This window comes from Penaeus chinensis, chromosome 22 (assembly GCF_019202785.1).
Source record: "Penaeus chinensis breed Huanghai No. 1 chromosome 22, ASM1920278v2, whole genome shotgun sequence".
In the NCBI taxonomy this organism is placed as follows: domain Eukaryota; kingdom Metazoa; phylum Arthropoda; class Malacostraca; order Decapoda; family Penaeidae; genus Penaeus; species Penaeus chinensis.
The window spans coordinates 20398604-20423506 of NC_061840.1; the positions used below are offsets into that span (position 1 = coordinate 20398604).

The 24903-nt window shown below is 51.4% G+C and overlaps 1 protein-coding gene across 5 annotated transcripts in view; it reads right to left on the minus strand.

The window, feature by feature from the left end:
- Positions 1-24903, minus strand: part of LOC125036818 (zinc finger protein castor homolog 1-like) — a 149839-nt gene that overhangs the window by 7122 nt on the left and 117814 nt on the right. For 4 of the 5 annotated variants that reach the window (XM_047629683.1, XM_047629682.1, XM_047629681.1 and 1 more), the window contains 6 exons: positions 3881-4064; positions 3345-3543; positions 2735-2951; positions 2199-2413; positions 666-1412; positions 1-157 (listed from right to left, as the gene is read on the minus strand). The exon at positions 1-157 is cut by the window's left edge and continues 56 nt beyond it. In XM_047629683.1, coding sequence (XP_047485639.1) covers positions 1-157; positions 666-1412; positions 2199-2413; positions 2735-2951; positions 3345-3543; positions 3881-4064 — 1719 coding nt within the window. The remainder of the gene's footprint in view (positions 158-665; positions 1413-2198; positions 2414-2734; positions 2952-3344; positions 3544-3880; positions 4065-24903) is intronic. The other variant, XM_047629684.1, reaches the window with a different exon arrangement.

Below are 24903 nucleotides of genomic sequence, written 5' to 3' on the forward strand. Positions count from 1 at the left end.
CGGAGGTGACGGCGGCCACGCCCATGGGCCCGCCCGCGCCCGCAGCCCCCGGCGAGGTGGCCAGGGCGAGGCGGCGGGCGTAGTCGTGCATCCGGAAGTGTTCCAGGCGGCGGAAGGGCTTGTCGCCCGAGCTGAGGACGGCCTCCCCGCACCCCTCCTGCGGCCGCGGCGGATCGGGTTAGTCACAACACGCAAACAACAGCAACAACTACTACTACTATAACAACTACTGAGGAAATAACGACAGTCAGTGGCGTTGCCCAGACATTCTTTCAATTATTACTTTTTATATTCTATTTATCTGTTTATCTATCTAATATTTTTTTTCACAGTGGGACCTGGATCGAATTGCAAAGCAAGTGACTGCCAATATTCCGTCAGTTAGAGCTGTCTTCAGTTATTCTCATGTTCGTTACTCTGTTCCTTACGAAAAAATGCACTTCAAAAAATATACAAATGAAGCTAATAAATAGAAAATAAAATGTTACAACGGAGCAGCTACAGAAAAATAAGATGATCAAAAATAAAACAAGTATATGTTGCAAATAAAAGGTATCACAAGGGTCACAGCACAGAAACCTCCATGCCTGGGGGCGCGCCCGCCGCCAAGGGCCTGAGGGCGCCTCCCAAGGGCGTGCGGAGGCCGCGGCGGCGCCCGTACTCACCCAGTTGCAGTGGAAGTGGTCGGCGTGGTCCTGCACGGGGCAGTCGGGCGGGCACGGGCGCGGGTCCTCGCCCGCGCACACGCGCGTGTAGTGATCGTCCGTGATGGCCGCCTGCTGCTCGTGCACGTGGCCGTGGTCGCGCGCGCCCTCGCGCCCGCGGAAGACCGTCTCGCACTCGTCGCAGTGCCAGTGCTCGGCGCCCGACAGGTCGCAGCCCACGCGGCACGCGTCCTCGCGCCCGTAGCAGCGCACGTAGCGCTCCCACTCGCGGTCGTCGCCGCCGCCCATGCTGAGGCTGAGGTCGACGGGCGAGGCGTTGCCCGAGGACGAGGACGCGGGCGTGGAGGCCGAGCTGGTGGCCGAGGCGCCCGGGAAGAGGCCGTGCGAGGCGGGCGGGGGCCCCACGCCCAGCAGGCGCGCCAGCGGGTGCTGCGACTCCACCAGGCCGGGGGGAGGGAAGCCGCCCATGAGGGCGCCGGGCGGGCGCTGCAGCGAGAGCGGCATGGCGGGCGCGGGCGCGGGCCCCAGCGGCGACGACGAGTCCTCGCTGCGCTGGTCGGCCGAGCACATGGGGCCGAGGGGACCCACCATGGGGTTGACCATGTGTCCGGCCAGACTGCCGAGGGGTCGCAGCGCCTCGTGCAGCAGGGGCGTGAGGGCGGGGTGGCCCTCGGGCATGCCCAGCATCGTCTGCGCCAGCTTGTACTTCCTGTAGGCGCGCTCGTGGTCCTGTCGCTCGTGCTTCCTCTGCAATACAAAGCCTTGGTTATCAGCTGCCGAGTGGTCGCCGCCATCGCAGGCGCATCTAAACGTCAAAAGCCTCTGTCAAACATATTTGCATCACTGGCAGTGTGGCTCCCCGCCTCCGCCTCCGCCTCCGCCACCGACAGCCAGAGAGGCCAGTCCCCGCAGAGCGGAGGAAACGCGACTATGCGAGAGATCTAGGAAACACTAACACCCAATGACAGCCCAGTGGAGAGAGGGAGAGGGAGAGGGAGAGAGAGAGAGAGGGAGAGGGAGAGAGGGAGAGGAAGAAGGGAGAGAGAAAGAGAGGGAGAGGAAGAGGAAGAGGAAGAGGAAGAGGGAGAGGGAGAGGGAGAGGGAGAGGGAGAGGGAGAGGGAGAGGAGAGAGAGAGAGAGAGAGAGAGAGAGAGAGAGAGAGAGAGAGAGAGAGAGAGAGAGAGAGAGAGAGAGAGAGAGAGAAATCTAAATTATAAGCATATATTCTCTTAATCCCAAATAAGCAAAAAAAATTAAATATCCCAAATTCAAAAGCGTCTGTGTCTGTATAAGTCTGGCTGACGTGTTCTCGCATCTTGTAAAAAAAAAAAGAAAAAGGGGAAAAAAAATTACGAAAAGCAATCATAAAAGGCGAATAACAACTACAGCAAACAAATAGAAACACACAAAACAATCAAAAACTTCAAAAAAAGAAAAAAAAAAACAGATAAAACAGCTATAAAAGCAAAACCGAAGCAGTGTCTGACAAGCGTCTGTGTAAGTGTGTGTAACCAACTACTCGGTTGTTGTTACCAGGTGTAAGAGGAGAGTGTTGGTGAGCACCTTGTGGGCGAAGATCTGGCCGGAGGAGTGGAGTACATAGTTGCACTCCGGCCGAATGCAGTGGATGTGGTTGACGACGCGGGAGAATTTGCAACCGTCGTAAGGACACTCCTCCTGTTTCATGAACTTCTTGAAGCCGTCCTTAGTCAGCTGTTCGTCCTTGATGTGGTAAGTCTTGTGCTTCTCTGGAATAGGGGAAGGGGAAGGGGAGGGAAAAGGGGGGAGGGGGCATTTAGTGAGTGAGTTTGTTTTTTTTCGTGGTTGAGAAATTTGTAATTTATTGATGGTGAAGTGAGTAAATCATGGTAATGCAAATTGATCAATGCTGTAGAGAGGATATTACTCTGTTGTTATTTATCAATGGTGAGCCAATTTGAGCATAGTATTCAGAGATTAAGTAGATCTAAATCATTAAAAAAGGACAAAAATGAATCTTTTAACAAATCCACCATGTAAAAAAGGAAGAAGAAAACAACGGCCCTTCCACCGAGACCAAGGACACTTACCCATATCCGCCTTGTTCTTGAACGTGTAGTTGCATCCGGTCCTCATGCAGTGGAAGTGGGTTGTCCTCTGGCCGCTGAAGGAACACCCGGGCTGGTTGCAGTCCTCTGAAGCCCGGAATCTCTGGAAGCCCTCCTGCATGATGGCCGAGTCCTTCCGGTGGTAGTTCGCGTGCATCTGAACGTCCGATGTGCTGATGTACACTTTGTCGCATCCCTCCTGCGTTCGGGGCGGGAGAAGGGGGGGAAGGGGGGAAGGGAAGGCCATTGTAAAGATGCGGTTCTTGACAAGTGATCCTAACAGGTCTAATTCTTGTTCATTCAGAGGTGTTTGTTTTCTTTTTCAAGCGGTCCTAATCAATCTAATTCTTATTCATTCATAGATTTATTTTCAAGAGGTCCTCCTCATAAATCTAACTTTTGTTTATTCATATATCTTTTTGAGTGGTCCTAACATAGCTAATTCTTATCATTCGCAGATTTTTATTTTCAATTTACCTTCTTTCTAACACTTATATCGTCATAACCCGAGTCTTTATCTATCCATATACACTTTCACCCACTTTCCTAATGAATTCCCATATCATTATAAATCCCCGTTCATTACACTCACCTTGAGGCAGTGGTAATGCGTCTGCTTGCGGTTGTGTGAGCAGTTGGAGAAGCGGTCAGAGCAGTCGTCAGAGGGCGAGTACCTCATGAAGCCATGTTGGAGGCTCTCGTCCCGTTTCTTGTGCCACTTGAAGTGCCTGATCATCTCCTCCTTCTTGCTGAACACCTTCGAGTCGCACTCCAGGCAGTGGAAGTGTTCTCTGTAGGGGGAAGGGAGGGCGGTCAGGGGAAGGTTGAGGCTCGGGGTGATGGAGGCGTGACTCCCTTTCTGTGGTCTCTCGTCTTCAGGATTTTAAGTTGTCAGAATTCGACTTTATAGCTATTAGTCATTGGCAAAGCAAATATAAAGGAAAATCAACAGATATTTCACTCAATAATACAATCTGTGCGTGGCATCTGTTTATGGCCATGGCTCGTTAACACACAAATGAAGCCAGGATCGCCACTTCGTAGGATCTGGCTCAGTTCCGCCGCACACTCACCCAGAGGATCCGCCGCTGCCTGAGGGCGCGAGCGGGAGGGAGAAGATGGACTTACCTGAGGTTGTGTTCCCTGCAGGAGAGGGTGCCGCACTCCAGGGCCGAGCTGAAGGGCTTCACGTAGCGGGAGTAGTCGAGCTGAGGCTTGAGGGGGTCGCGGACGCCCATGCCGCCTGCCACAAGGGACGAGGGGGCGGACCCCCCCGAGCCCAGCGAGAGCCCCGCGAGGCCGGGCGTCACGGCTGCGGGAAAAAAAGGGACGGGGTCAGCATCTCAAGCACACGAGACTCCATTCGCATATCATTAAGAGTAACGACACTGGAGATTATACATACACACACTAGCGCGTATCAATTGCAGGACTAAGTATAGACGCCTGAGACATAAACACAAGACAAATCAAAACATGCAAGCTCTAGAACGACTCGGTTTTCCCTGCACATCGGCTTTCTCATCAATTCAAAACAAAATTCCTTCCCGGTCGTTGGCGAATTAACAACCCCCGATACAAGGCACTGAGTGAACACACAACTTCACGACAGACACGGTTATTTCCTTTCCACATTTGTCGAGTGGTTTTGCTATTACTTCTATTTTCTTTTCTTTTTTTTGTTCTATTTTTCACTCTTTTTTTTAACTCTCTTATCGGTGTATTACAGGACCTCGACGCCACGCCTCCGACCCGTACCTCCCAGGCGATGTATAACCCACTCCTTCATGCGGGCGGCAGAGATGGGCGTCGCGCACCGTCGCCCTTTACCCACTCTTAACACGACCCACTGTGTGCCGAGGGAACTCCAGCACTCGGGCCCACTCCCCCCCTCTCTCTCCTTCACCCCCTCCCTCCCCCCTCGTTCCAACCACCTCCCTCCGCAACCCACTCTCCCATTACCCCATCTGCACTTGTCCCCCCCCTCCCTCCCTCTCCCCTCACTCCGCCCTTCCCTTCTCCCCCCTCACCCCCCTCTCTCCTCTTCCCCTCACCTCTTCTCCCCCCTCAGCCACTCCTACGACCTCCCTTACTCCGGGATTTGATATGACCCCGTGGCATAAAGGTCACACGAGGGGAAAAGCGTAAGAGGAAGGGGGTGGGGGTGGGGGGGCGGGGGCGCTCAGCCGAACGGCGGGCGGAGCTGACTGACTGACACAAGTACAAACTCAACACGTGTGTCATAGGGCGTGTGTGTCGGTTGGTCCCGGGAGAAACGGAGGGTTTTAGGCCCGGAGAAGGCCAGGGAGGGGGCGGAGGAGGAGGGGGGGGACCAGCGGGGGCGTGTTTCCGCTCTGGCTAGGAAGGATGGCCACTACCTGGGCCATCCCGCGGGGGGTCGAATCCCGCCCCTCAGGACAGGCGCCAGAGGGGCGACATTCGCCTGCGGTGCCCCGCTCGCGATCAATTGCAGGACTAACTGAGGATGTCCTGGCGGCGGAGGAGGGGGGGGGGGAGGGGGGGAAGGGGCACTGCCGCCTCGCACCCCGAGTGACCGCCGCAGGAGGGGGGCGGGGGCAGGGCGAGGGGGTGACGGGCTGAATCATACAAGAAGCAACAATAACGAGGGAGGGGAATGCGCCCCATAATATTCCCATCAAAGGGACAGAAAACTTCCCCATTAGCATGCCGCGCGAGAGGGAAGGGGAAGGGGAAGGGGAAGGGGAAGGGGGAGGAGGTGGGGGAAGTGAGAGGGGAAAGGGGTGAGAGGGGAGAGGCGGGGGATAAGGGAAGGTTCCGTTAATCCCCGGGTTTGCGACACGGCCTTGGGGGAGGAGGGGGAAGGGGGAAGGGGGGAAGGAGGGGAAGGAGGGGATGGGGCAGACGGATTCCCTTCTATCCTCTCGCGCCCTTATTTCTCTTCCTTCCTTGTCTGTCTGTTTGTCTCTCTGTCCCTCCCTTCTTCCCTCCCTCCCTCCCTCCCTACCTTCCTCCCTCCCTACCTTCCTCCCTCCCTTCTTCCCTCCCTCCCTCCCTCCCTTCTTCCCTCCATCCCTCCCTCCTTCCCTCCCTCCTTCCCTCCCTCCCTCCCTACTTCCCTCCTTCCCTCCCTCCCTCCCTCCCTCCCTCCTTCCCTCCCCTTACCCCCGCGCTCTATAACTCCCCGCGTTGATCCTTCCCCTCATAATGAGGGGTTCGGCGTCCGCGTGGGCGTGGCGAGGGCGTGGACGAGGCCCGCCCACGCCCGCCCTCAGCGATACCCGAGCTACGGCGTCTACTCATTATTCACATTTCGCTGATTTGCCCTTCCTGATCCGGCGCTGATCCCCCCCCCCCCCCACCCCCTTCCTTCCTTCTCTCCCTTGTGAGGCGCTTCCTAAGCTTCCTTTTCTTGCTGATCGTTTCTTCGTCCTATTCCTCTTCCGTTTCTTTTTTCCCCTTTTCTTCCTTCTTCTCTTTTATTTCTACTTCTTCCCTTTTCTTCCTTTTCCCCCTCTTCCACTTCTTTTTTTTCTTCTTCTCTTTCTTTTTCTCTTCCTGCTATTCCCCCTTTTCTTTTTCTCCTCCTCCATTTCCGTCTTTTCTTTATATTTTCCTTCTCTTTCTCCTTCTTCCCCTTTTCGACTTTTATTCACTCTCCCTTTCTCCTTATTACCTATTTCTCTTCCTTCTTCCTTTTGTCCCCCTTAATCTTCCTCCTACATCCCTTTTCCTCCTCCTTCTCTCCTCTCTTCTTCTATCCTTATCTTTCCCTCCTATTCCCTCTTTCCGACAGACACTCCAGGAAGAGAAAAAACAAAAACAAAAACAAAAAAAAACAAAAAAAAAATGGCCACGGATTCATCAAAGTTGTTTGTTTGTTTGATTAACAGAATCCATATATTGACAAGGGGGGAAGGGGAGGGGTAGGGGGGAGAGGAGGGGGGAAGGGGAAGGGGGGGGCGGCTGGTGGTTCTGCGCTGTGGCAACTATTGTTCACAGCGTTATTATTGCAAGCGTGACAAGCAGAAAAAAGTAATAATAAGAAATATAAAAAGAAAATAAAAAATCAGATAGAGGAGGAGGGGAGGGAGGGAGGGAGGGAGGAAGGGAGGGAGGAAGGGAGAGAGGGAGAGCTATAAAAAAAAAACAACAACGAGAGAAACAGAGAGAAATAGAGAAAAATAGAAAAAAAAGAAAAATAGAAAAAAAGAGAGACAGATACAGAGAAAAATACACACACACACACACACATACATATATAAAGAGCGAAATAGCTTTCAATTCACATCCTTCGCACCGCCAACAATTTCGCGCGCGTAAAATAGACTGACCCATCTTCAGTCCTTCCGCGCTGGGCATGACAGGAAATAATCAGTCCCCCTTCACATCATGCACAGAGGTTGCTGGGAATGACCACGGGGGGAGGGGAGGGGGGGAGGGGGAAGGGAGGATATGGGGAGGGAGGGAGAAGGTGGGGTGGAGAGAGAGAGAGAGAGGGAGAGAGAGAGAGAGGGAGAAAGGGGAAGGGTGAAGAGGAGAGAAAATGGGGAGGGGAAGGAGGGAGAGGGAGAAAGGGGAAAGTTGAAGGGAGAAAATAGGGGAGGGGGAGGAGGGAGAGGGAGAAAGGGAAAGGGTGGGGTAAGGGAGAAGGTGGGAGTAGGGGTTTGGGTGAGGTTGGGGGTAGGAAAAGGGGATGAAATATTGGAATAAGGGGAAGGGAAAAGTAGATAGGGGGATGGAGAAGGGGGAAGGGGGAAGGGGGAAGGGGAAGAGGGAAGGGGGGAAGAGGGGGCGAGGGTGACCAGTGACACTCGCAAATGAACGCCTGTATATCACTCAACGGGGATCGCATTCATTCATTTTCTGGGGAAAGCTCACAAAGCTCTCCCTCTGTCTCCCTCTCTCCCTCTCCTCCCTCCTCCCCCTCCCTCTCCCTCCTCTCTCTCTCCTTCTCCTCCCCCTCCCCCTCCCTCCTCCCCTCCCTCTCCCTCCTCTCTCTCTCCTTCTCCTCCCCCTCCCCCTCCCTCCTCCACCTCCCTCCCCCTCCCTCTCCCTCCCTACCCCCTTGATATTCATCGTCACCTCCACTAATTAACGAACGAACTTTATACCGCAGTGGAACGCCCTCTCTCACTCGTTGATGATAATGCAACGAAAAAAAAAAGAAAAAAAAGTAAAAATGAAACTCTCCGTTTTTCTTTTCGTTTTCTCCTCAGCATTTATCACCTTTTATGCAGTTTTCCGTCTCTTCGCTGGATTAATAGATTAACTTACTGCTACACTGACCAGAAAGAAATTAGCTACCTCCCCCCCTCCCCCTTCACCCCCCCCCCCCGCAGCGCAAATGAGCCGCCGGCCGTTTTCTGTGAATCAATACCAGAAAAAAAGACAAAATGGGAAACCGTCGCTGCCTTTGAGGGGTGACTAAATTATATCCCTAAAGCATAAACACGCACGGCACAGATACCATAAATAAATCATGTTTTTCCGTCCCCCTTTAGAACGGCGCTTGTCACAATGAACAGACATAAAAATGGAAATGTTTTAACGTGTGACGCTCGGTGTCTGTCAACAGCCGCCGCCGCGAATTCAAAAGAGGAAGGGATGAAAAAAAAAAAAAAAGAAAAGAGAAAAATGCACTCCAGCCAAATGGGACTTAAATTTGCCAGCGCCTCTTTCTCCTCGGCGTCGCTAATATGCGTCATCCATGAATATTTTATGAGTCTTGTGTAGCGCCCCGGGAGGACCGCCGGGGTAAATTGCCGCGCGTTTTATGAATCAAACCCAATTTAAATTGTGGCCCATTTACGGGCCCTCGACAATGGCGGCGGCAGGGCTTCGGGCTGGCGGAGCGGCTGTCGATAAATCATGGGGCGCAGAGGGCTTGTTTATCCTCCCATGGCGGTGCCCGGGGCAGGGGAGGGCAGGGAGGGGGAAGGGAGGGCAGCGAAGGGGTACGGGAAGGCAGGAGGGGGTTGGGAAGGGTAGGGACATGGGAAAGGGAAAGCAGGGAGGGGGAGTAGGGAAGGGGAGGGAGGGGGTGAGGGAGGGCAGGGGAAGGGCCGGGCACTCGTGTCTCCATTGTTGACATAATCATAATGATGATGGAAACAGGACTTCCGCCACTCTAGCGCGCGACGCTACACTCTCGGGCGATTTCGGAAATGCTCTACACGTATTTCTCTTATAGTCATCCGGTGAGCGCGTGTCGATCTCACCGCTCATTTATCATTAACACATTCATTTCAAAAATTCGTCATCGCTTTGAGAGATAACACCCACCCGTGAACTAGTGAGACGAACCTACGATACGACTTTGCAACGAGATCGAGAAGACGAAGAGAGAGAGAGTGAAAACAAAAAACGATAATTTTCGTCACCAATAACGGCCGCGGTGCCAATAATATCCAGGATTTAGTCTATGTTAAAATCCCAGTCTAATAATAGCCTTTGTAGCCTATGTTGCGACTCCAAGACTGAGGCTATGTTGAGATCCCGATATAATAACAGCCTTTTGTAGCCTGTGTAGCCCCGACTTCATCCTACTGGTATGCCGCGAGACTATAAGGTTCCTCCATCATCATCATCTTCATCATGACCACTACCACCGCCATCCTCGTCCTCCTCCTCCTCCTTCTCCTGCTCTTCCTCTTCCTCTTCCTCCTCCTCCTCCTCCTCCTCCTCTTCCTCCTCCTCCTCCTTCTCCTCATGATGATGATGATCGTCACCATCACCACCACCATCCTCCTCCTCGTCATCATCATCACCTTACAGCTGACCCGGCCATCGGTACGACCTCTTCAGCGCAGGGAGCAGGTCGTCCCGGCTCTCCCCTCCATCCTTCCCCCCTTCTCCACTCCCTCCTTCCCCCCTTCTCCCCTTCTCCTCCTTTTCCATCTCCCCCCCCCCCCCCGCTTGGCCATCGCTGTCACTACTGGTTTCGTAATGCTTCGTCTGCTCCTTTATGTCGGGTTGTGGTCCCTTTTTTTTTTTTTTTTATTGTTTCGTGGTTTCATCTGTCTTTTTATATATATATATTTTTTATCTCTTGCTCTGTCTGTCTGTTTCGTTTTCTCTCTCTTTCACTCTCTGTCCGTCTGCCTCTCTCTCTCTCTCTCTCTCTCTCTCTCTCTCTCTCTCTCTCTCTCTCTCTCTCTCTCTCTCTCTCTCTCTCTCTCTCTCTTTCTCTCTCTCTATCTATCTCTTTCTTTCTCTCTCCTTCCCACTCGCTCTTTATTTATCTTACTTCTCTACTCTCTCTTCTCCCCCTTCACAATACGAACAAGCTCACTGTAGCACACGAATAAAAAGGACAAACCAACAAAACAACAGACAAAACGAGACACACAAAAAAACAAAAAGCCCCCCCCCCCCAAAAAAAAAAGACCAAAAATGTATATTGAAGACTTCGAAACAAAAATCTGGTCCCTTTAGTGTCCACACAGCTTAATAGAAGTCCAGCCATTAAGAGTGTTTGCTTTAGCCGATAAGTGAGTCCCGGTCTGGGAGGGGGAGGGGAAGAGGGAGGGGAAGGGGAGGGGAGGGGAAAGGGGAAATGGAGGGAGGGAGGGGAAGGGGGGAAAGGGGAAGAGGAGGGGAGGGGAAGGAGAGAGAACGATTAGATGAGGAGGAAAGGGCGTAAGGGTGGACAAGGCGATGATTGGTGGGGGAGCGGAGTTGAAAGAGGAGGGGAAGAAAGGAGGGGGGAGAGTGAGGAAGATGTTGAAGAGGACAGAGGATAAGGGGAAGGGGAAGGGGAAGGGGAAGGAGAAGAGAATGGGGTTGGCAGGAGGAAGGAGAGGGAAGGGATAGGGGCAGGGGAATGGAAGGGGGGGAGGGGGAGCGTAGGGACACGGTCACAATAGATTCGAGGTCCTGACGAAGGATCCTCAACTGCTCGTCTACTGAAGCTGAAAAACGGATGTCAGCCGCGCGGTTGACGTCGTTAAATCGCAGGAGGAGGAGGAGGAGGAAGGGGGAGGGGAAGAGGAGGATGAGGATGAGGAGGAGGAGGAGGAGAAAGAAGAGGAGGAGGAGGAGGAGGAGGAGGAGGGGGTGTAGGAGGGAACAGGTCGCAATCAAGCTGTCCTCTCTTAATTACTAAATCTTTCATTTCACTGTTCTTCATCTTTTCCATTCTTATCTTCGTTTTCCCTTTTCTTATTATATTGTAATTATCATATTTATCGTCATTTTTATATTTTTCGTGATCCCGAATCAGCGCCTCTCCATTCCCACCGTAAGCCAATTTAGTAAACACCTAATGTCTCTTCGTCTTAAAAGTCGCCGAATTCCCACCCGTAAAACGTTAATGTGAGCAGCAGTCCCCGGCCATAGAGAGAGAGAAAAAAAAATACATCATGTTTAATGTATCCCCTCAGATAAAGAGAGCAGACTCGCGCGCCATCTGTTATCGCGAGCCAGAAATACGCGGTGTAAGCGACCGCCGACACTTGGCAGGGAGGCGATGCCAGTCACAATTGTTTATTGACCAAAGATGGCATCCAGGCCGCCACTTAAGGGGCACCTAATACGCACACGATCTTGTCAAAGCCCCTGCGGATGGCGGGGTGATGAAGCTCGGCCAAGCCACTTGCGCTGACGCAATGGGGAGGGGGAGAGGGAGGGGAGGAGGGAGAGGGAGAGGGAGAGGGAGGAGGAGGGGAAAAGGGGTAAAAAGGGGAGGGGGTGGGAGAGGGAGGGAGAAGGGGTGGAAAAGGGAGGGGATTGCATGGGGGGAGGAGGAGGGGTAGATGGGAAAGAGATGGAAGAAGGCAGGAGGAGGGAAAGAGGAGGGAGGGAGCGTAAGAATTGCATGAGGAGTGAGGAGAGTGAGGCGAGAGAGCAGGAGGGGAAACAAGTCGCCCATTTCTTGTTACTGTATCGTCATCTTTGCGAGCACGAACGAGTGTGTGAGTGAGATTGCGAGGGCGTCAAGATTCGGCTCTTTGCGCGGCGTAATAACTCGGACAAGCACGGGTCTCTGTGTGCAAGCAGAACAAGCACTCCGTGGCGAGCGGAGGACCTGCCACGCCTTCTTTGTGCGGCCTAATCCTCGGGACATCTCTCTCTCCCTCTGTCTCTCTTTCTCTCTCTCTCTTTATTCACTTCTCTCCCTTTTCTAATTTGCGAGAGAGAGAGAGAGAGAGAGAGAGAGAGAGAGAGAGAGAGAGAGAGAGAGAGAGAGAGAGAGAGAGAGAGAGAGAGAGAATAGAGAAAAAAGAGTGAATCGTAGACTATTCTCTATTTATCCACCATTTCTCTTCTTCCGCCTCCTACTTTTCCTCTCTTTGCTCTTATCTTCCTCGGCCCTTCCTTCTTCTCTCCTCCCTCTGCTCCTCCCCCTCCTCCTCCTCCTTCACCCTCCACCAGCTGTCCCCTAGAACAACAGCCTGTACCGCACTTCTCTCGTGAATCGTGTTTGGAACGTGTTTTCCTTCGTGTTATCGGCTCGTCCGTCGAGGCGCCTCCTCCCTCCTGGAACAACACTCGAAAGCGATTGGTCTTCCTGAAGCGTCGTTATCTTTCGGCCAAATACAATCTCGGAGGCTTTTCCTTCGTGTTTTCTTTGGTGTTGTAGTTTTTTTTTTCTGTGTGTGTGTGTGTGTGTGTGTTGTTTGTTGTTGTGAAACCACTTCAGGATCTCCAAGGCGCGTCGACACACAGGCGCGAAGAGGACAGCGGTATTCCGGAGGGAGACTCGGCTCGAAGGAAAGCAAACAGTCCTTTCGGAGTTCTTCGCCGTCGAGGAGGAGCGTCCGAGTCACCCTCAGGACCTCATCCTCAAGACCTCCCCCTCAGAACCTCGTTCTCAAGACCTCTGCCTCAGAATCTCATCCTCAAGACTTCACCCTCAGGACCTCGAGCTGTGTGCCTCGCTGTAACCGAAGCCTTGATCGCCGTCGGTAAAAATTGCACCAATATTCACCTCTTCAGCGCCAACAGTGACGGCCTTCTCCCCTTCGCCGGACCTTCGTCACCTCGCCCTCCCTCCTTCCCTCCTCCGCCCCCCGCCCTCCGCACAGCCCCTCAAGCAACGCCGCTGTCACTCGCTGTCTGGGAAGAGCTGTGTCCTGTCTCTCCTGCCCGCGAAGCCACCAGCGAGATGTTATCACCTTATCTCATGCACTGTGGTTCTCTTTCTTCCTTTCCCCCCCCCCTGCCCGCCCCTCCACCCGCTCTCACACGCCCTTAACACTCGACGCTCATTTGCTCGCCCTTCCCCCTACAGCCGGAGAATGGGCGCGCTCCCCGCCCATACGCTGCGTCGGGTCCTCTGGCTTGTCTGACCATCCATCTGTCTATGTATAAACCTCTACCTATACCTATCTATCTGTCGACCTATCTATCTATCTTTCTATCTATCTACCCACATTTCTATCTACATATGTATATGTTGTACAGACAGATATATCGTTAGACAGACATAGATATACATATAGTACAAGTATATATATATGTAGACGTAACGACAGGGAGCCAGACAGGGAAGATAAAGAGCTGCAAACATACGTAAACACACACACACACACACACATGTGCATATATATATATAGATGCATACATATCTCATTAATAAGAGGCAGCACTCTTGTTGTTCATAAACATCCTTTCTTGACCTCCTGCTCACGGACCGTTGAAGTGGCGCGTCCAGAGAAACGCCAAGACACTGTTGATGATCTCAGCCATGCATTCAAGAAAGTTTCTTTCCTTCGCTACCACAATCACAGCTCTGCTCCTCCTCCTTCTCTTGCTCCTCCTCCTGCTTCTTCTTCTCCTTTTTCTTCTTCTTCTTTTTCTTCTTCTTCTTCCTTTTCTTCTTCTTCTTTTTCTATTTCTCATTTCTCTATTTCTTCTTTTTCTATTTCTTTGTCTTTCTTTTCTTTTTCTTCTTCTCCTTCTTCGTCTTCTCCTTCTCCTCCTCCTCCTTTTCTTCCTCCTCCTCCTCCTCCTCCTCCTCCTCCTCCTCCTCCTCCTCCTCCTCCTCCTCCTCCTCCTCCTCCTCCTCCTCTTCCTCCCCCTTCTCTTCCCCATCACTGACTCCTACTCTATATTTAGTTGCGGCGAGACACTGCTATCCTTCATCGAATCCCCTTACTGTGCACGACCCCCTCCCCCTCTTCCCTCCCCCTCCCCCTCCGCCATAGCCAATTCATCGCACAGCGCCATACACACACTTGACTCCCATGACACTCTTCCCTCATGTTCCTCCTCCTCCTCCTCCTTCTTCTTCGTCTTCTTTTTCTTTTTACTTTTTTTTTTCCTTCTTCTTTCTCTTCCTCTCCTGCTCCTCCTGTACCTCCTCCTCCTTTTCTTCTTCCTCCTCTTCCCCCTTCCCCTCCTCTGCCACCTTCACCTCCTCCTTCCCCTCCTCCTTCCCCTTCTCCTCCTCCTCCTCCTCCTCCTCCTCTACCTCCCTCCCCTTCCCCCCTCGCCATCCGAGTGGACGCCCCCAACCCTCCCCCGAGCGACGTCCGAAATTGAGCGTCCATCTCCCCGGCGCACCTCTAATAAGGGCGCAAGAGCGTAGATGAGGAGGCTCCCTTATCTCTCCTCGTCGACCTACATGTTTATGCTATCGCGAGCCTGTGTGGAGCAGGTCAGAAGGCCCCGCCCTGCAGTGGCCTTCCCGCGCCCCGTCCAAGAGGCGTTTCTCCGCTCCAAAAGGGCGGTTCTGTTTCGACGTCCGACTGAGTAAAACCCTCTCTACCTGCCACTTGTAATTGCGTGCGAATGTACTTGCGTGTACCTATTTTCCATATGCATACTGTGCGTGACTGTACCTGCGTATACTCATTTACATATTCGCACTCGTAAAATGTATGTGAATGAGTATGCGTATGTATATTTTCACATATACATACCACACCCCTTCACTGTATATGAATCTACTATACTTAAATATTTAGCTACACGTACATTACATTACTCTGCACGCTCCCTCTGAATCATTCTTCATGTAGGTACCTTAGGTAAGTGTCTGATTCCTATGTAAGTACCGTCTCGTATCGGGTATGTCGGTGTTTTGGCAGACGTCTTGAAACTCCTTCAACCTGATAAATTGCAACCATTCAACCATAATCATATTTTCCTGAGGAGTGTAGCGGGCTGCCAGAAGTCTTGGGATAAGGAAGAGGAAAACCGGGAAGTGAAGGGAAGGAGATAAAGCAGTGTGATAAAAGGTACGAAGAGGGGAAATTACAACCAATTTAGAATTGAAAGAAAAGAGAGAAGAAGAGAAAATATCAGTACATTGGGGGTCATTTTACAGTCTCGATGATGAGGTGATGATTTAAGTAAAGCGATATTCTCAGATTGGAATATAAAAATACGTTTTCTCTTCCTCTTCTTCTCCTCTCTCTCCTCCCTTTCATTCATTCTCCCTTCTTTCCCCGCATTCATAAACGCAAGAGAGTGAGAACGAGAAGCGAAGTGAAGGGCAACATTGTAACTATCCAGCGCCAAGGAGGAGGGGGAGGGGGGGAGGGGAAGAGGAGAGGAGGGGGTATACGGAGAGGGGGAGAGGAGTAGAGAGAGAGAGAGAGAGAGAGAAAGGGGTAGAGGGAGAGGAGGGGAAGGGGGTAGGAGTTAGAGAGGGAGAGGAGAGAGGGAGAGGAGGGGAAAGAAGGAGAGGAGGGGGGTGGGGTAAGGGGAGGGGGGGGCCGTGGTTGTGGGAGGGGAACGAGTCGGACAAACACGAGCGACCGCAACCACACTCTTGCGGTCATTATGCGCGTGTTGGCTTTACCATTCGCTTGTTTGTCCACGCTTAAGCTGTACCTGCCGCGGCCGCAGCATCTCCTGCTTGCCTCTTGCGCTCTCTCGCCCTCTCTGTGTCTGTCTGTCTCTATCGTTCTCTCTCTCTCTCTCCCTCTTTTTCTTCTCCTCCCCCGCTCCCTCTCCCTCTCCCCCTACCCCTTTCTCCTCTCCCTCTCCCTCTCCCTCTCCCTCTCCCCCTTTCTCCTCTCCCTCTCCCTCTCCCTCTCCCTCTCCCTCTCTCCTTATTCCTCAGAAGACGCGGAAACCGAAAAAAGCATAAGAAGGAAATGAAGGAAGCTCGGATGAGGGGGGGGGAGAGGGAGGGGGAGGGGAGGGGGGGAAGTGCGTGATGCTTGCCTTCATCTAGTGCTTGCAAGCAGCCAGGTGGGTGGGGTGTGCGTGCATGTGTGTGTTTATGCGCGTGCGTGGGTGTGTCGCGTGCGTGTGTGTCTGTGTGTTTGTGTGTGTGAATGTCTATGAGTATGTACGTATGTACTTGTGTTTGCCTACCGTGCTAGTGCTTTTGCATGTTTAGTATTTCTCTTTCCTGAGAGGGGGGGGGGGATGATGGGAAGAGGGAGGGAAGAGGAATAGGGAGGGAAGAGAAATAGGGAGGGAAAGGGAAGGAGAGGACTGAGAGGGAAGAGAAAGAGAGATACGTGAGGGAGGGAAAGGGGAGGAGAAGAAAGGACAAAGAGAGAGGAAGTGAGGAGGAGGGGAAGGGGAAAGAAAGAACGGATTGAAAAGATGGGAGGGAGGAAAGGGCAAGGAAGAGACAGAGGAAAGGAAACAGGAGAAGAGATGAGGAGGAGGAAGAGCAGGAGGAGGAAAGGGAAAGGATGGAGGGGGCGGGAAGAGGGAGTGGGAGGGAGAGGGGGAAAGGAGGGAGTGGCAGGGAGGGGTGGGGAGGAGAGAGGTAGGGGAGGGAAGGGAAGGGAGAAGAAAGTACTTGGGGAGGGGGGGAAGGAAGGAGTGGGAGGGAGGGGTGGGAAGGAGAGAGGTGGGGGGGGAGGGAAGGGAAGGACTTGGGGAGGGAGGAAAGGAGGCAGAGGGGGGGGGGAGGGGGCAGGAGGAGTCTCTAGACAAACAGTTTCACCTATAGGTAAACACAGTCGTAAAGAAACATCACTCAGGTGTACAGCAGGGCAAACAGACGCCGGCCGTCGACCAACACCGCCACCGACATTAGGGCTCATTACCACCTTCGCGGCGACGGTGAATTCGACCTTACGGCGCGGGGAGGCAAGGGCCGCTCTCGCCCCGCCTGCCTGCTAACACGACTTAACCAGTTTCGGGAAGTTCATTGATATTTTCGCAAGACAAATAGATGAATGGGCCGCCCGATGAACCGACGGCGGCGGGTTTGCGATATGCCCGACGGAGGACCCGGAGAGATCTTGAGGACGTTTGAGAGGCCGCAGGGGATATTGCATGGCGCTTTTATTCGTCGTCTCCGAGGTGGAAGGGATGTTTGCATGAATATGAAAAAAAGGGGGGGGGGGGGACGAGGCGAGTTGTGTATGTTATCAATGGTGTCTGTTCGTGATTCGTATCTATTTATCTATCTATCTATCTGTCTGTCTGTCTGTCTGTTTGTCTGTTTCTCTCTCTCTCTTTTTCTCCCTTCCACCCTCCTTCTTTCCCCCTTCTCTCCCATCCGCCCTCTTCCTCCTTTACTTCTCTTCCCCCCTTCCCTCCATTCCTCCTTCCCCCTCCCTCTCCCTCTCTCCTTTTCTCCTTTCCTCGCTTTGCCCCACCCACTGCCGCCCATCACACACGCAAGCCCACGCGAAGACACACCACGCGCCTAATATTGTCTTCATAAAGCTCTCAAGCAGTTGTTAAGACACTAATCTTGAGAGCTGACCCGAGCAAGGGTGAGGAGGGTGAGGAGGGTGAGGAGGGTGGGGAGGGATGGGGGAGTGGGAGAGAGGGGAAAGAGGGTGAGGGAGAGAGGGGGGGTGAGGAGGGTGAGGAGGGTGAGGAGGGTAGGGAGGGTGGGGAGGGATGGGGGAGTGGGAGAGAGGGGAAAGAGGGTGAGGGAGAGAGGGGGTGAGGAGGGGGGGTGAGGAGGGTGAGGAGGGTGGGGAGGGTGGGGAGGGATGGGGGAGTGGGAGAAAAGGGAAAGAGGGTGAGAGAGAGAGAGAGGGGGGGGGGGAAGGAGGGTGAGGAGAGAGAGGAGAAGAGTGAGGAAGGAGGGGGAGGAGGGAAAGAGGGTGAGGAAGGAGGGGGAGGTGAGGGGAGGGGAGGATGGTGTAAGGGGGAAGAGGGAAGGGGAGGGGAGAGATGGAAAGGAAAGGGCAGAGAAGGGGAAGGAATCTGATGGGGTGAAAGGGGGGGGGGAGGACGGAGAGGGGGGAGAGGGGGAGGGGAAGGAGGAGAGATAAAAAGCGAGCATGTAATACAACTCGCGAGAAATGTCCAGGCAAATAAACATGCTTACTCCTGGGTGGAGGAGAGGGGAGAGGGGAGAGGGGAGAGGGGAGAGGGGAGAGTCGAGAGAGAAGGAAAGGGTAAAGAGAGAGGAGAAAGAAGAATCCGAAGAATGGGAATAATAATAAATCGGCGAGAAGATAAGAGAGAGAAAAGAGACCAGAGAGAATTGAGATCGGAGATAGATAGATAGATAGATAGATAGATAGATAGAGAGAGAGAAGAGACCAGAGGGAATTGAGACCGGAGAAGAGAGATAGACAGAGACGAGGAGAGAGAGGAGGAAAGAGGGGAGGGGAGAGAAGAGAGATGGTGGGGGAGAGGGGAGGGGAGAAAAGAGAGATGTGGGGGGAGAGGGAGGGGAGAGGAGAGAGATGGGGGGGGGAGAGGGGAGGGGAGAGGAAGAGAGATGGGGGGGAGAGGGGAGGGAGGTAGTGAGGATATAGCCGTCGGCGTTGATGATAAAATATAGTGTTCAGCAGCGCCTGCCGTCACGCGTCGCTCTCGCGCCCACACACTCTCGTGATAGACTTAGCTCGGTCTCCGTTGTCTAAAATTTGTATCATTATCTATCATGATCTATTCCTACATATCATTTATCCTTCATATCATTAGTGTTGTGTTATCTTTTATTCTCATTTATTACTATCGTATCATTTATTCCTTATCTATTATTATCTTCTTTTATTTATCATTATTGTACTATACTTTATCCTTCATTCATTACTACTGTATTATCATGGTTAACTTCGTGTTGTTTATTTCACTTATTCAAATCTTATCCTTATTTGTATAATGTTTTACCAATACATTGCGGTTATCTAATCTCCCAATTCTATTCATCATCTTTATCACCTATACTACCTATCCACCTTTCCCTCTCCCTTCTCTCTTTCTCACTTATTTCCTGCTTCTCAATAAATCTCATTAAAAAAAAAAAAAAAAAAAACGAAATCTCACACGTATTTTCTAAATCGTTACCATCACCTTTGCTAACAAGTCCGTAACACGCCGTAACGACCCTTTTAACGTCACACATTGTCAGCCGTAACAGATATGAGGGCGAAGCCGTCACGCTCTGTTACGCTGTCACAAAAGGGGGTTTCGCAGATGTTGGGAGGAGGAAGGAGGGAGGAAAAAAGGAGAAAGGAGGTGGAGGAGGAGGAGGAGGAGGAGGAGGAGGAGGAGGAGGAAGAGGAGGAGGAGGGGGGGGAGGAGGAAGAGGAGGAGGAGGAGGAGGAAAAAAGGAGAAAGGAGGAGGAGGAAGGAGGGAGGAAAAAAGGAGAAAGGAGGAGGAGGAGGAGGAGGAGGAGGAGGAGGAGGAGGAGGAGGAGGAGGAGGAAGGAGGAGGAAGGAGGGAGATGATGAAAATGAGGAGCAGAGGCGAGGGGGAGGAGGAAGAGGAAGAGGGGAAGAGGAGGGGAAGAGAGAGAAGAGAGGGGAGAAGAGAAGAGAGAGGGGAGACAGAGGAAAGGAAGGATTCACTCTTGGTGTAAACATGAGTCACGTCACATCCGGGCTTACGGGCTTTCCTCTCTCGTCTTTCGCATCTTGCTTCTTCCTTTATTTTCTCTTCTTTCTTGTTATTCCTTTATTCCTTTTTCCCAATTCCTAGATTCCTCTGTCTACCTTTATTTCAGGTTTCTTTCTTATTTATTTCGATCGCTCTTACTCTAAAATCCCTTTGACTTTTTTTTTTTTTTTTAATTCTCTTCTTCCTTTTCCGTTTCTCCTTCTTCCTTAATCCGGTTATTTCGTCTTCCTTTTCCCGTTCATCTTTACATCCGGTGTAATAATCTTGAAAATCCCTTAATGTTCACAAAATATGCTTCCCTAATATAATCCGTTATTTCATCCCGTAACTGTAGAACACACACACACACACACACACACACACACACACACACACACACACACACACACACACACACATATATACATACTTATATATATATATATATATATATATATATATATATACACATACATATATATATCCCCTGCCCCCTACCCCTGCACCTCCCCCTCCCCCTCCCCCTGAATCCGACAGGGCCTCCGTCGCCGCCGGCTTTCGAATCGCTCCTGGACTGGGATTCATTTGGGGGATTAACATGCTGAAATCGTACACCCTGGGAGCGCCCTTATCGCCGTCCTTTACGAGCTTTATAAGGGATCGGCCAGGTTACGAGCAAGAGATTTTGCGGAGGAGCGGAAGAGGGAGTGGTGGAGGAGGAGGAGGAGGAGGAGGAAGCATTTATCGGCGTCTTCGTTGTCTCCGTTCTTCCGCTTCGCTTTTCCTTTTTTATCAGCGTCTCCCAAGCTTCTTCTTCTTTTCTTTTTTTTTAATATATATCGTTGTTTGACATCTCCGCTCCTCCGTTTCTCTCTTTATTTTATCGGCGAATTATTTGTCTGCTTCCCTTCGTTCTTCTCTCTTTATCAGTCATCTTCCTTGTCTCCTTCCTTCCGTTCTTCCCTATTTCATCAGGCATCTTCCTTGTCCCCTTCCCTCCGTTCCTCCTCTCCTGCGGGAGTCCTCGCCGCCGCCCTTCCGCGCCAGACGCCGGCGGGGCAGCCCTCCGTCCGGCGCACCGCTCCCCCCGGCGGCCGCTCGAGGCACCTCCAAGCGACCCGGATTTAACGAGCCGCCGCCGGACTGCGAACCAGATCAAAGGGCGTCCTTCGACAACAGCACCGCGCTCATTGGCGTCCAGAACGGCCCCTTATCCAAACAGGACGAACCGACGCAGAGGCCATTCTCATCGGCCAGACACAACATCTATCCCGATTTTACGGCACGATAACATTCAAATCGGAGTGTGGGCTGTGTTGATCCTCTCCACCCCGACCCCCTGGCCCTCTCCCCTTCCCCCCACACCGCCCCGGGCATTCAGAGCGACGCGTATGGGCATCTCTGCCGCCCGAAGAAACACTCACACGCCTCGGGGGCATCTGGCATCCCCGGAAGCCACGGAGAGAGAGAGAGATAACAGCCTCGGACGCCCGGACAAACATGTCGGAAGCCCCGCGAGTGATGTCCGGGACCGCGAGATCGGATCGGGCGTTGTAATCGGGACCGTAACGAGTCATAAACCGCTCGGCCGGAAGACAGGGCCTGTCACAGCCATCACGGGCGGCGGCGGCGGCGCTCCAGCAAATCCCCGTGCCATATGCGGTGCCCGGATGCCCCTCGCATGCCATGCTCCCCCCCCCCCCTCCTCCCCTCCCCCCCTGCCCTCGTCTCGCAGTCCTCGCCTCTCTGCTTCAGGATTTTCAAGCCTCTTATCTCGTTTTCTCTCATATATTCCGATGCGATATTTCTCTCCACTTCTCTCAGAAAAAAGAAAAGGTAGATGGAGAAGCAGAAGGAGGAAGAGGAGCAAGAGGAGAAGGAGGAGGTAGAATAGGATGATAAAGATGGAGGTGACGAGGGATTGATGATGGAAAATCAACATGGAGGCGACCGTCTTGCAGCATCAACTTCACCCGAGATGAGCAAGGGAGATGACACTAAAGGAGGGGGAAGGGGAGAAGGGAGGGAGAGGAGGATGAAGGGATAGGTGAGGGGGATATATGGATATATATATATATATATGTATATATATGTATATATATGTATATATATGTATATATATATATATATATATATATATATATATATATATATATGTACACACACACACACACACACACACACACACACACACACATATATATATATAGGGAGAGAGTGAGAGAGGAAGAAAGAAAGAGAGAGAAAGAGAGAGAAAGAGAGAGAAAGAGAGAGAAAGAGAGAGACGGAGACAGACGGAGAGAGAGAGAGAGAGAGAGATGGCAGCAGTGAAGAAGGAGGGGGAGAGGGGGGGTATGGTGATGAGGGGGTAAGGGGGGGGGGAAGGTGAAGCCGGGCCGTCAATCAGATGCATTCCTGGCGAGAGCTTCTTGAGTGATGGTCCAGACACCACTTGTGACGCCGTTACTTATTGTCTCACCACCCCTCCCTCCCTCCATCCCTCCCTCCCTCCTTTCCTCCCACTCTCCTTCCCTCCCTCCCTCCCTCCCTCCCTCCCTCCCTCCCTCCCTCCCTCCTTACCCCTTCCCTCCCTCCCTCTTTACCACTTCCCTCCTTCCTCCTTTCTTAGTCCATTCATTCTTTTTCTTCTCCGTCTCTTTCCTCCTTCCTTCTCCGTTTTTATCCCGTTCCTCTTCTTCCTGTTCCTCCTTTTTTCCTTCACTTCCTTCCTTCTTTTCTTCCCTATTTCTCTTCTTTTTTTTATATTCCTATCCTACCTCCCTCCTCTTTCCTCCTTTCTTCTCCCTCCTTATTTCCTCACCCTTCAAACACACACAAATACACAAATTTACATATTCGTATCGACATTTTACTTCCCCTCCTTTCCCCTCCCTCTCTCTGTCCTCTCCTTCAGTTTGTTACACAAACAAGAACAATTATTTCTATTTTGCGGTATTTCCCTTTTCTTCCAGCGACTCTCTACTTTTCTCTAATGTCTCTCCCTTTCTTCTCATCTCCCCTACTTCCCTAACTCATCCTCCTTCCCATTCCCTCACCCATAATTCGTACTCGTATTCCCCTCTTCCCTTCCCCTCTCCCTTCCCTCTCTATCTCCCCTTACTTATGTCCCTCTCTCTCTTTTTCTCCTGTCCCCTCCCTACCCATCTTCTCTTCAATGTACAGCTCTCTTTCTTCCCCCCCCTTAACCTCTCTCTTCCCCCCCTCCCTTCCCTTCCCTTCCCTTCCCTTCCCTTCCCTTCCCTTCCCTTCCCTTCCCTCTCCCTTCCTCCCCTACTCTTCCCCGCCGCGCCGGTAAGAATATTTATGCCTCCATCGATTATGCATGTTTGTTTATCCACGAATATTTGTCCTGTCACGCGCCGCCCCTAGTGATTGGGAGAGGGGGGGGGGGGCAGATGGTGGGGGTGGGGGATTATTATCGACGTGAAGGAGGAGGAGTTGGGAGGGAGGGGAGGGGAGGGGAGGGGAGGGGAGGGGAGTGGGAGGGGAGGGGGAGGGGAGGGCCTTCGCTAGGCACGCCCACTCTAGTTTTAAGAGATATGCGTTATCATCATCATCATCAACACTGTCAGCTTCATTATGCTTTATACTATGACCATTATCATCACTATCATCATCATCATCATTATCATCATCATTATTATCACTATTATTCTTGTAAACATGGCCATTATCATCATTACCATCGTCATCCTAACTAAGAGTAATATATAAACTTCATTACTGTATATGTTATTTCATCATCATGACTATCTTCGCTACGACCACACATCATCGTCATAATCATTAATATTAGTGTAAATAGGTAGTGTCATCATCATCGTCATTATCACAGTCATCATGGTAATTGCTATTAGTATGGCCAACTTCATCACTATCATCATCGTTATCGTTATCATCATCATCGATTTAATTACGTTTGAAGTGCAATTTGCCTGTTTCAGAAACTGCTAAATGATATTGAGAACATCAATAATACTAATAATTAATAACAACAACAACAATACTAACCATAATAATAGTAATGAGAAATAAAATAACATCAACAACAATAACAACAATAATAACAAAAATAACAATATCAATAACACCAATAATAACAAAAATAATATAAATAACACCAATAATAACAAAAATAACAATATCAATAACACCAACAATAACAAAAATAACAATATCAATAACACCAATAATAACAGCAAAAACAACAGCATTAGCGACGAGAACCGCCCTTTCGCCTTCCTCTTGTAAATCGAGTTCAGTTTATCGGCAACACACAAACCATAATGAATGATTCACCGCAACGAATGACGTAGACAGACGGGAGAATAATGAGCATAATGAACTAGGAGAGAGAGAGAAAAAAAAATATATATAAGCGGGGGATAGAGGGAGGGAAGGAAGGAGGGAGGGACGGGGGATAGAGGGAGGGAAGGAAGGAGGGAGGGAGGGAGGGAACCAGGATGAAATTTCTGGAGAGAGAATAACGAAGGAGAAATAATGGATAGAAGGAGGGAATAGAGGGAGAAGGAAAGAGGGGGAGTGGACCAGGATAAAGTTTCGGATGAAGTTTGATCATGCGAATAAACAGACACAAAGGCAATGCTGATAATTATGACTTATGGTGATTGATGAATTTGCGAATGGGAGGGAATAAGAAATAGAGTGTTGGTGATGGTGATAATGATGATAAAAGATCGGGTGATGATGATAATGATAACAGCAATAACAACAATGATAATAATGATAATAATAATAATAAAGATAAAAATAATAACAATGATAATAATAATAGTGATAATGCAAACGAATAATGACACTAATTAACACCACTAAAACAATAAAACAGTAAAACAACAACAATAACAACATCACTATCTCGAGCAACAAAAGCCCACACATTCCCCTCAAACGACACGAAGGCCGGGGGGGGGGGGGGGGGGGAGAGTGCCAAACAGCTCTTCCCTAAGTGGAACGTTTTACCTTGTCCTTCCACACTCTGTTCGGGGGAGAGACAAAGGGAGAAGGATAGATAGATGCTGGGGAGGGAAGGGAGGAGGGGAGAGAGAGAGGGAGGGGGTGATGGGAGGGGATGGGATGGAGGGGGAGGGAGAGGGAGAAAGGAGGGGAAGGAGGGGGAGAGAAGGGAAGGAGAAGGGGGAGGAAGAGAGAAAGGGGAGGGATGAAGGGTGAGGAAGAGGGAAAAGAAGGGGAAGGAGGGGGAGAGAAGTGAAGGAGAAGGGAGAGGAAGAGAGGAGGGGAAGGGATGGAGAGGGAGAAAGAAGAAAGAGAAGAAAGATGAGGACAACGGAGAGAGGGGAGAGGAAGGGAGGGGGAAGGAGGGGAAAGGAGTGAGGGGGATGGCAAGGGAGAAGGAGAGGGAGAGGAGGAGGGGGGAGACTGGGCACCGTATCTGGCAGGGACTTTATATGAGATCCTGGGA